Source organism: Hydra viridissima, unplaced genomic scaffold, assembly GCF_058129835.1.
Source record: "Hydra viridissima isolate aposymbiotic clone 2 unplaced genomic scaffold, HvirCarnegie_v1 scaffold_2, whole genome shotgun sequence".
Taxonomy (NCBI): Eukaryota; Metazoa; Cnidaria; class Hydrozoa; order Anthoathecata; family Hydridae; genus Hydra; species Hydra viridissima.
Window position 1 is genome coordinate 18,263,087 of NW_028324301.1, and position 11,804 is coordinate 18,274,890.

Below are 11,804 nucleotides of genomic sequence, written 5' to 3' on the forward strand. Positions count from 1 at the left end.
GGCTAGGGTGGGAGCCTAAGTAAAGCTACATCCACGAGGTGGGTCCTGGATAGGTTCCAAATTAGTTCAACTCCAAATTAACTAACTTAGAGTTGAACCGAGTGCTGTACAGAACTAAACTAATCTCTCTGTATTAATTAATGAATGTTACAAACTCTTCAATGCCGTAGCTTCGACAATTATGGAATAATAGAAACAAATAATCTCCGGTATTTTGCAGAAGGTTCTTTAACATTTCGCCACCTCTGAATGAACATTAATAAACTCATAGATTTAAATTATTTTAAGACTTTTCGTCTCAGTTATATTTATTAAATGTGAAAGTAATATTTAAACAACTTGCGGATTTGTGTGCTAAATTTTCACTTTTTAGAACGTCTAAAGAGATATTGGTTAAATGAACTGCAATTTTAGGATCTGTGTTTTCTAGGGAGAGAGCACCAAAATTGCTCTATTACGTTATTGATTTCGAATAAAGTGAACCCTCCCTATGCTTGGTTTATCACTTTCAGTAATACCAAGTCTTTTACCCCCTCCCTCCCCCTCCATTTGTATTTAATGACTAGAATGTCCCTGAATTTCTTTGAGGGGAATGCTTTATAGCATTATTAACCATTGTAGACGTCATATTAAACTGATAAATGACGTCATTCTTAATAACATGATTTAAAGAAAAAAAGTAACAAATTAAACAACTCAGCGTAGTGAAAGTGCTTTTCAAAAAACTGCCGTTAGTTGGTCATTAATTTAAACAATCGAGATAAATAAATTTAAACAATCGAGGTAAATATCTGGTCTGCAATAAACCATTAGATATTTTATTGCAAAAACACGTTTATTTGCGCATTAGCTTTAATTTCCAGACCTGTGAAATCTCATGTTCTTAGACTCTATTTTTTAATTTAGACCTTGCTTGGTGCTGGAAGTATCTTAATTATTGCAAAGACATTTAGACAATAGAAAATTCATTGAGAAAATAGAAGAAAAAGAGCTACAACTCCCAGCATCTCATTTTTTTGAGTACTTTTACTTAATAAGTGGGTTACATAGTCATTTTGAGTAAAAATAACATGTTTTTTTATAAAATTATCAGCTTTAAACACTTTATAAATGTTCTAGCTCTTTTGATCTATAATCATGTTCAAATTAAGGATATTTTGTAATTTCATTTACGTCAATTTGATGCAAACCGACAGAGCAAAATCTCAAAATACCTCAAATCAATGGTATATTATATATACTAGATGTCTAACTTCGATCCGAAATGTGAAGCCGTGGGAGCCATTTCTAATTCGGGCAAAAACGTGCATTTTTAACTTTTATTTCGCACGTCGGATATAGTTTTTGCCCTTATTACAAATGGCGGATACAGTTTTTGCCCTTATTACAAATGGCGGATTCAATTTGTAAACAAAAAAAGCGGCTTCACTTTTTGTCCAATAAAATCCCGCAAGTTAGACATCTAGTATATATAATATATCATTGCCTCAAATATACACTTTACAAAAACCCTAAATACTGTCTACACATTCTTTTTTTTTTTTTTTTTAAACACAAGCAGATATAGTTTTCATAAAAAACATTGAATTCAAATTTCTTTCATCTCATTCAAAACCTAAAGTATAGGTTGTCGAAGTCAGGAATTTTGTCGGATAAAATTTTACTGACTCGCCTGAACTACGCGGAGAAGTTTTACGATTTGTCGATTTCCACTGACAGTTAAAAAACGATTCATTTTATAAATATATTTATATTAAATAAAAGTCAAAGTTAAGAAAGCTTTCCAGAGCGTTGCCTAATTTTGTAGATTGAACTAAAATAAGTTTATTTTTTCGTTTTTTAATTGTAAAGGAAATAAAATTCAAAATTTAAAAGTTTATGAGATAAATTTATATTTAAAAATAAATTGGTTACTTAAAACCTGTCATAAAAATTGGGGTTTTAGTCGAGTATCAATTTTACGCAATGTCATAAAAGGTTGAAACAAAATGATATAAGATATCAATCAAAATTTCTTTTTCTGAGACCTTACAGCTCAGCTGTACAACGTCAAAACACAGTATCTGTATTTTTCATAATTGGATATGAAAATGATTTTGTAAAGTACGTTGGGCTGCCTCCTTAACTTCATACTTATCACTTGAAGCTTCATAGTATGAAGTTTCAAGTGATAAGTATGAAGTTAAGTTGGCGGCCCAACGTACTTTACAAAATCATTTTCATATTCAATTATGAAAAATACAGATACTGTGTTTTGACGTTGTACAGCTGAGCTTTATATGCTTAAAGATATAAAAAAAAAATTTAATTTGATTTATTTCAAATGACTAATATAGAGGTTTGTACTTCTTTCGTTATTACTCGTTGAAAACCGAAAAACCAAACGCTGATACTTAGAATAGCTTAAAAATTACTTAAAAAATAATCAAAAAAACGCATAAAAACATCAAAAGCCCTTTTAACGTAGTAACGTAGTTATTTTAAAAATAGTTTTTATTATGTTGGAGTATTTTATAAAATAAGGTTTTCTAAATGAACATATGCATAGCATTTAAATAATTTATAAAAAATACATCAACATGGTTAAAAATATTAAAAAATTGTTCACGAACATAAGACAATCAAAATGTAAATTAGTACATTAACTTCGCAGGAGTATCAAATTTTGGGGACGTTGAAGCGAAAAATTTAATTAATTTACGCCGTCACTAATGGATTTTTACAAAGTAACTGACTTATTTCCTTTTGAAAGCCGAGTCAACTAACTATCAAATTGATCCAACAATGGATTGTTTCTGATGCTTATCGCTTTTATCAAAATCAAATATCATATTACAATTGCTGCAATTACTTGATGTAGAGAAAAACAAATCATGCACACTTAAAAACGTGCTCATTTTTTTGTTTAGTCGACTTTACATTCAGTTAAATATTTTAAAAAAATATTACGATGCATTAAAAATATTACGATTAACTTACAAACAGATTTTCTCGTTTAATGCACGTTCTTCGTTTTAAATGTTAACACAGCTTCGTTACTTGTTTGGAAGTGCAGTTTTGATCGTATGTTGTTTTCTTTTTTACTCAAAGTTTCCGACTAAAGCAATAACTTCAGTTTTAAAAAGTGATTTTTTTACAAACCAATATTTCAATAGATCTAAAAAATATAATATCGCAGCTGAGCCACGGCTTAATACTTCAAAAAATCTCAATTTCTCTAACTACGGCGACAATTCTTGCGATACACTACGCAATAGACAACATTTGCTGGTAATTTTTGAAAGGTGGGTGAAGTTAGCGAACAAGTATAATATTTCATATTTTTTGACAGCCGGGTCTTTACTTGGAGCCTGGCGCAATCAAGATCTTATTCCGTATGACAGAGATTTAGATATACTAGTATCCAACACATCAAATACGTTTATAGACAGCATTAAAGGTCAAAGGAACTTTCATGAAAGCGACAACAAATTTCATTTGATCCTACAGGAAGACTGGACAAAACCTTATGCTCAAAGGCGCAGGTTTAAATGCAACGGGGAACAAGTTAAAGTATATTCTGATCATTGTTCCTTTCAAGAACCTCTTGGTAGACTTATCAAAGGTGACTTTCACTTGGATATTTACGATTACACCATAAAAGAGGACTTGATCTATGACCCCTCAGAATGGGAAAAAACTTACAAAGTTGAAGATGTATTTCCTCTAACGAAATGCATGTTTATGAATATAGAAACCTGGTGTCCGAAATATCCAAAAGCTATTTTGAATCAGTTGTATAACGGAAATCTATTTCCTAGTCAGATTTGCAAAAATGGAAAATGGATAGATGTTTAAATCATACTCTCTGCTTAGTTTACTTTTTTACATTTTCTAATTTTTATTATTATTGTTATTTTTTTTATTGTTACTTTCACTTTGTTGTCATTGTTTTTATTGTTGTTATCGATTTTATTCTTGTTTTGGGTTTTAGTTTTCAAATGATATCATTTCATAATAGAAAATTTTTTTAAAAAAGATTTTGATAGGATTGATAGAAATCGTTGAACATTGACAAATTCATATTAAACATTTTTTGTGATATTGCTATGACGTTTTCCCGGCTATTTAAAGATAAAATTTATCTTTAGATGGCCGGAACTTTCAAACGATTGAAATATATTTTAAATATTTAATTTGTTTAAATCGCGCAAAACATTTTCATTAAATGTCTGTTGAGAGACTTGTTTCCACTGAAAAATGAGGCTTATGGAAATCCTAAATAAAATAGTTGATATGTTTATTTTTTCAAAAAAAAAAAAGGAAACAAATTTGTTAAATCGCAATAAAAAGTAACAAAACTCTTCTTTCTTTCTTTCTTTCTTTCTTTCTTTCTTTCTTTCTTTCTTTCTTTCTTTCTTTCTTTCTTTCTTTCTTTCTTTCTAGTCAACTCTTTAAATAACCTCAAAAATCTTCGTTTACGACAATACGCTGGATTGCTTTCATTAGTTACAGAATTGTTTTCAGCATTGAAGTAATTAATCGTGTCTTTTAAATAATGTGATGAAGCTAGGTCGGACCCAAATACGTAATTTTTATCTGAATAATGTTAACAAAAGGCTACAATTGTGACTTAATATATTCATTTATGTACGTGGTTCTCTTAATTGAATAGCTGTACTGCTTGATTAAAACTCTAATCATGCCAAATAAATTAATGGCAAGTCATACTATTTTGACCAAGCGAAAATTCTCAGCGGCTCTGACCTCTTTGGTTTAACAATCCCAGTATTTATTACCTGCTTTAGTTTTGACCAGTTTTTGAAAGTTTCATGTGAGTATAATCACGTGTGAGTTTAAATTTTTCGGAAATAGCACAGCTACAAAATCCCACTTTCTTATTAAATAATAAGATTCTAACTGTTTCCTACTGTATCTACTGCTGTATTACTGTTAACTACTTCCTACTGTAAGATCCTACTGTAAAATCACCTTTATTGTGTAGATCATGGAATTATTTAGCTTAAACAAGCGTCTTTATAGCTTCCTGTTTTAATGAAGTTTAACTTTTTTCATTTTGAGATTTTCGGTTCAGATTTTTAGCAATTTGTTTAACGCATTTAAGCTTTTTCATTTCATTTAAAAAACGAACGGTCGATGCGGGTTAACGAACGGTGTATTTTCAAAAATTTTCGTCTTACGTAGGATTGAGAAAATATTATGAAACTTAGTTTAAATATTTTTGGTAGATTTTTGTATACTCTATCATATTCTGTAAATGTTTTGAATTAAAAACCGCCCGTTTGGAGCAATCATTGCAAATTCATTGCGCTAGTTTTTGTCCCCAAATCTGATTAAACAAGCGCATGACGAGGAGGGTAAAACTGGAGGATATTAAAATTTTTTTCAGAAATAATATTTTTGTTTACAAAAAGTTCATTTTTTGAACAAAAGTTTCTGCACAACTCAAAGCTTATTTAGAGCCTAACTTTTCTCTTTCACAACTTGATCTATAATGTAATAAAAGTAATAAATCGCAAAAGGATTGGCTGTAGCTGCTTTTCGTGCAACCATGGTTCTTTTAGCTTTCTATGCGCTCCATTTTTATCTCTTCATATAGCTTTCAACACAGTCCATACCTGGTCTACCTTTTTTAAAAGGCGTTTTAGCTGAGTCATTTTTGAAGCTCTTCTTATTGAGAAGCCAGAGTAAATAGCATGTAAAGCTCGTTGTAGATTTTTCAAAGTTCTCTCAACATTTAGTTGCTTTAAGTCTTCTTATCGCGAAACTACAGAAAAAGAGGAATAAAATTTATAAAGGGGTATATAATAGTACGTTAACAATTTATTTAAATAAATATATTGTTAATGTACAATTAAAATATATTTAAATAGATATATAAATTCACGTGCTATCTGATAAGAAAAGTTGTTTGGACTGTCAATGTCTATGCGATTAAGACAAGAAAATAGTAGTTTTGCAGGGAATTTATTCCAAATTAATCTAAATTATGGAAGAATTAACAGCCAAGCAATAAAACTTGTTTCATTTGTGTTTAACTTGTAATTATTACAGATGAGGTAAGATGCCATCGTTTTATGTGTTTAATTTCGACAAGAGTGTTAAATCAAAATTAAGAGCAAAACTGCGTTTAGTTGTGTCACCTTTTGGTTTTATTTAAAGATTTCATTTATCTTTTATTTATAAGTAGGGTAGACCGGGTTTATTTCATAAATCAAAGTTTGTTTTATACACTTAAATGGGGCGATTTCGCTATTTATGTGGCAGTTTCGCCAGTGAAAACAGAGTTAGATAAATGTGCTATTTAACTAAATTAAAAGCATTTTGCACACATGTTGATACAAAAGCAGACACAAATCCATCCATAAAAGGAAATATTCTGATGAATCTAACCATACCACAACACACACACACACAACGAGTTACTTTTTTGCTGTTGTAGTTATTAACATTCGATGAACTTGGTTGGGGAGTTGACTAATGATTTTAAACGCTTTTTTTAAATTATTTTAAATGCTTCTATTTTTATACTCTTGTTCTTTAAGAGTATTACGGAGATGGATTTACAGGCTACAATAAGCAAATGCATCTACAATAAATCCTCTTTTCATAGCCATCTCTTCCCATATACTGTTAAAAACGAGATAGAATCGATCACGAGGTAAAGAGACTGATGATCCGTCAAAAAGTTGTTTGGATAAAGTCTATGACAATTTTTATTTTGAAGTTGTAGACGGTGACTGCTGTATGAAAGTAAACATATTAGTTCTATGTCATTAAAAATCAACTTATCTCCTCAACATGGCCATGATTTTATGAAAAAAAATTGTTCAAAATGCACAAATACTGTACATAACTTTATATAAACTAAGAGCTTATATCGTTGTTTTGTGGCGAAATCGGCCCGCAATATTGTACTTATACAAAAACCAATTTAAAATTTTCAACACAAACGGCAGTGAGATGATGATAACAGGTTTATGAAAGCTAACTTTAATAGTTATTGTCAAACTTCGCTCCAATGAATTTCACAAAAAAAAAAAAAAAAAAGAATGCCACAAGGAGAAAGAGTGACACGATAATTTCAATTAATAACATTTAACAGCAAATCATATCTAAAAGTTACAACAACCAATAGAATTAAGCAGCAGCAATCAATAGTTAATAGATGATAATATAAAATCAATAAATATTACGGGTTATATTTCTTACAAAAGTAAAAAAATTACTTCTTTTACTCGCCTTATTGAAATATAAGGCGAGTAAAAGAGGTAATTTTTTTACTTTTGTAAGAAATATACTAATATATATACTTAATTTAAATAAAAAAAAAATAATTGACTTGTGTTTTTGAACTGACATATAAAATTTTTGAATATGCGTCTTTTTTTATCATGTATTTTCTTCTGACAGTATGTAAAAACACCATTATTTGGCACGAAATCAAGGTATTTAAAAATGTTTAACATTAAAAACCACTGAAATATTCAAAATACAATGTTCTATTTTTCTCAAAAGTAAAAAAAGAAGAAAATTGTAGATCATTTCCTGTAGTCTTTATATATTTGTGTTCAGTTGAATCTAAATAATATTTTCAAATAAAGTTAAGTTCTACATTCAATAAAATACAGAATATAAGCACATTATATATTTATTATGAGTTTATGTGTCAAGTTAAACTTTTTTGGAGTAAAAAGTTTTAAATTTGGAATTAAAAAATAAATCAGTCTTTAGTTTAAAAGTAATGCAGTTTTTGGTACATTCTATCCCTCACATAATAATTTTAAGTTCGAAGTTAATAGAAATAGCGTAGGAACCACAGTGTTAAAGCCAGTTTGGTTTTTTTTAGATTTCTTTAAGTGCATGTGTATATTTTAAAATGGCGTGCTGACTGTTAAGCAAAACACATCTTCCCATTGCAGTTTTAAAATGGTATGAGTTCTTGTTTGTTAGTACTTTAGCGCAAAAGTATTAGAATTAGTTATTATATTTCTATGCTCTTCACTAAAATGTTTATCGAAACTATTATAAAAATTTTTTATGAGACATTTTGATAATGTATTAAATTAAAAAAAAAACGAGAGTTTTTTTTATTAAAAATAGTTTTGCAAAGTAAAACTTATAAATACTTTTAAAACTTATTACAAATGCTGTTACAAATAAAGTAGCAGTTAAACAATATCATTTAAAATTAACATATTAATCAGAAAGTTAAAAAGCTTTTGTATTTCTAATGATAATTTACACAAGAAGCGAGAAATACCTGTAAAAAATAAAATTTTACCAAGGGGTGTATCAATAAACATTAAAACTTAAATTATTTACTGAAATGAGAAAATATATTCTGATCAACATTTAAATAACATTAATCTTTCTTAAACATCTTGATAGCTTAAGAGATGCTAATTTATAATAAGCCAATTGTAGAAAAAAATATTTTAAATTTCATATATCAAACATTAAAAATGATATAGAAGTACTAGAATCCCTCAAGTTATCAGATCTTAAAATAAGTTCCTGGTTTTTTTTAGCTGAAAAGGAGTACATAGGGCAATTGACTTATATTATAAACAATAGTATCTTAAAAGTTAGATGCTGAAATATAGAGTTTATTTTTTGTATATATATATGTTCATTTAGAAACCATTACTTCTACATGGCCATGAACGATCAATAACACAAATAAAATATAACCGTGAAGGAGATCTTTTGTTCTCTTCAGCTAAAGATAAGAGACCAACAGTATGGTTTTCCATCAATGGTGAACGCTTGGGAACTTATGATGGACATGGTGGTGCAGTTTACTGTCTTGATCCAAGCTGTATCTTTTCTAGTTGATGTAAATTAAGTTGTATATATATGTTAATTTATTTTCAAAATTTCTACAGCTGTCTAATAAAAAATTTAGTTATTAATGAACTCATTGGATAGTAGCATAGATATTTAAACCTATTGCATGCTCAAACAATGTGAATGAAGCCCTCTAAAGTTTTTCTTAATAAATAATATTGATAGGGGATTCCAAGTATCTTATCACAGGTTCTGGTGATAACTCTGCTCGCATATGGGATATTGAAACTGGTAAAGAGCTTGTAACATATGACACTGGATCAGCTGTTAGGGCATGTGGTTTTTCCTACAGTGGTAAAAAGGTGTTTTACTCTACAGACAAAACTATGGGTCAGATATGTGAATTAAAATTATATGATGTTAGAGATTCGATTTCACAAGGTATTGCTTTTATTATATAAGTTATAAAAGTATGCACATGTGTCACACTTGAGAAAAAGTTTTGGTCATTTTTTTTTTCTATCAAACAAAAGTGTCTATATAAATATTGAGGTATTCTTAATTTACTTTTTTTTAGGTACACCAACACCTTATCTTGTTATTCCTGTACCAGATTCAAAAGTTACATCAGCAGTTTGGGGACCCTTAGATGAATTTATTATAACTGGCCATGAAAATGGAGTCATCTCAAAATGGTGTGCTCAAGTGCGGATTTTTTTATGTGCATTATTATTAATATAAAATTAATATTTTTGAAAAATTTGGTAAAATTTTTACTTAATTGAAATTGGGTATTTCTTTGATTAGACTGGAGCTCTTTTAAAATCCATGCGTGCCCATACTGACAAAGTAAGTGATCTCCAAAAGAGTTCTAATGAAATGATGTTCATAACTGCATCCAAGGACAACACATCGAAGCTATTTGATACTGAAACCATGCAAATTCTTAAGACATACAAAACAGATAGGCCTGTTAACTCTGCAGCTGTCTCTCCCATTCGTGACCAGGTTTAATTTCTTTTTATCTTTAAAATTCAATAAATGTAATTTGTTTAACCTTTAAAATTCAAATAGTATTTCTTTAAATTTATTTTTAAACTCATTTCAAATGTGTTTTTTTTTTATTTAAACCAATTTATTAAACAAAGTTGTATAAAATCAAAATCAAGTATATTTAAAAATATTGTAAAATTACACTTTAATAAAAGGAGTTTTTTGACAGATCAATTTGTACCTAAATATATAAAGAATAAAAAAAAGTTGCAAATGTTTTCAGGTTGTGCTTGGTGGTGGTCAAGAAGCAATGGAAGTTACCACTACATCTACAAGAATTGGAAAATTTGATGCAAGATTTTTTCATATGATATTTGAAGAAGAGATTGGACGTGTCAAAGGTCATTTTGGTCCTATTAACAGTTTAGCTTTTCATCCCAACGGAAAAAGGTATTTTAAAGCTAATTTTTATCACTTTCTTTTTACCTAAATGCTTCTCAAGCTAAAAAAAATTGTTCATTTACAGAGTGGTTAATGCTTTTTTATATTTCATTTTAACAGATTTCAAATGGAATGCATTTGAAATCTGTTAAAGTTTTTAGATGCATCATCTCAGATTTTTATAAAACTTTGTGAGATTATTTGTATATATAATTAATTATATTTTTAATTATATTATAACTAATAGTTTGTATATATATCATGTTGTCTCCAATATTTCAGCAGGAAATAGTTTGTCATTCTTTAGATCAGTTTAAAATTTTAAACTTTTTTCTAAAAACACAATTATAGGTTTGAAAAATTGGTTAACAACTTTTGAGCCACTCTGCCTCAGATCTTCAAATTTATAATTTATGACTTTTAAATTTCTTTTGTAGTTACAGCAGTGGTGGGGAAGATGGTTATGTTCGGAGTCATGTGTTTGATAAGTCTTACTACGAATTTGAGTTCGAGTATTAATCAATAATTTGGAAATCAGTTTACTGTTGGCGATGCCAGGGAATTCAAATTGTTTACTGTTCTCATCTAAGTATCTATCATTAATACACAATCATCTGTTCTTTTTTGATATTGAATTGGTCCGTAAATTATCCAATTCATAAGTGGATGGATCTACTGACATTTTCATGGTTAATGACTAAAGTGCCTAAAGAACAACTGTTTGTATATAATTTATTGGAATTATATGGGATTATGGGATAAATATTTTCTTGTTTTTAGTTAGTCCCAGATATTTAACTTCGTCTAATTTTTACTTGTGATGTAAATGTAACACGCTGTTTTGTTATAATCTGAACGATGTGAAAATCTACCCATAAGTATACTTTATTGCCTCAAATACATACATACATACATACATACATACATACATACATACATACATACATACATACATACATACATACATACATACATACATACATACATACATACATACATACATACATACAGTGGTGATCATAAGAATTGTACATCCCATAATTTTTTCTTATATTTGCATTTTATAGCGTGTTTCTGCGTATATAACTTTAATGGCGTTTCTTATAATAACTTACAAGCTGGAACTTACACCACTATTTGGACGTAAATATGACAATGTGATAAAAACTTTAATTGCCAAATTTCGTTGTGTAGACGTGTTCAATGAAATAGTATATGTTAGCAAAGAATCGCAATTATTTTTAAAAATGAGTTTTTCAAATAACATTCTTGAGAGAATACTGAAACAAGGGATTGTAAATATTATTTGTAATGGGCATTTCATTTTCTTGTACCGAACGAAACGAAGCGAAATAAACATTGCTCTGTAGAAAAGAAAATTATTAAATATTTTATCGAATGGGCTTAGCATTTTTTAAATGTCACGTCAACTAGGGTGTTCTAAAAAATTGGTTGAAAAATGTTGAAAAATACAATACCACTGATGAAAAAATTCTATTGCCATTAGCAAGAAAAACCTCAAACAATATGGATTATCAAATCATGAGAATGTCTAAAAAGATTCTTTTAACTTTTAATGA

General features: G+C 28.8%; 2 protein-coding genes across 2 annotated transcripts; both read left to right on the top strand.

Annotated features, from left to right (window-relative positions):
- Window positions 1-2,502: 2,502 nt before the first annotated feature.
- Window positions 2,503-4,185, top strand: LOC145194777 (uncharacterized). Its single transcript, XM_080072446.2, has one exon. It carries the CDS (start codon window positions 3,019-3,021, stop codon window positions 3,835-3,837), a length of 819 nt encoding a protein of 272 aa, XP_079928572.2. The 5' UTR covers window positions 2,503-3,018; the 3' UTR covers window positions 3,838-4,185.
- A 3,630-nt stretch (window positions 4,186-7,815) lies between these two features.
- Window positions 7,816-10,987, top strand: LOC145184706 (eukaryotic translation initiation factor 3 subunit I-like). Its single transcript, XM_090079126.1, has 7 exons — window positions 7,816-7,932; window positions 8,641-8,821; window positions 9,016-9,231; window positions 9,368-9,495; window positions 9,598-9,798; window positions 10,067-10,233; window positions 10,662-10,987. The coding sequence occupies exons 1-7, from the start codon at window positions 7,930-7,932 to the stop codon at window positions 10,741-10,743; spliced, it is 978 nt and encodes a 325-aa protein (XP_089935252.1). The 5' UTR covers window positions 7,816-7,929; the 3' UTR covers window positions 10,744-10,987.
- The last annotated feature ends 817 nt before the right edge of the window (window positions 10,988-11,804 follow it).

What these genes read in the sequence shown, in the direction of transcription:
- LOC145194777 (XM_080072446.2), top strand. Translation starts at nt 3,019, where the DNA reads ATGTTAACACAGCTTCGTTACTTGTTTGGAAGTGCAGTTTTGATCGTA.
- LOC145184706 (XM_090079126.1), top strand. An exon ending in TAGAGATTCGATTTCACAAG is followed by an intron (nt 9,232 to 9,367) that starts GTATTGCTTTTA and finishes ACTTTTTTTTAG; the next exon opens with GTACACCAACACCTTATCTT. An exon ending in TTTCATCCCAACGGAAAAAG is followed by an intron (nt 10,234 to 10,661) that starts GTATTTTAAAGC and finishes TTTCTTTTGTAG; the next exon opens with TTACAGCAGTGGTGGGGAAG.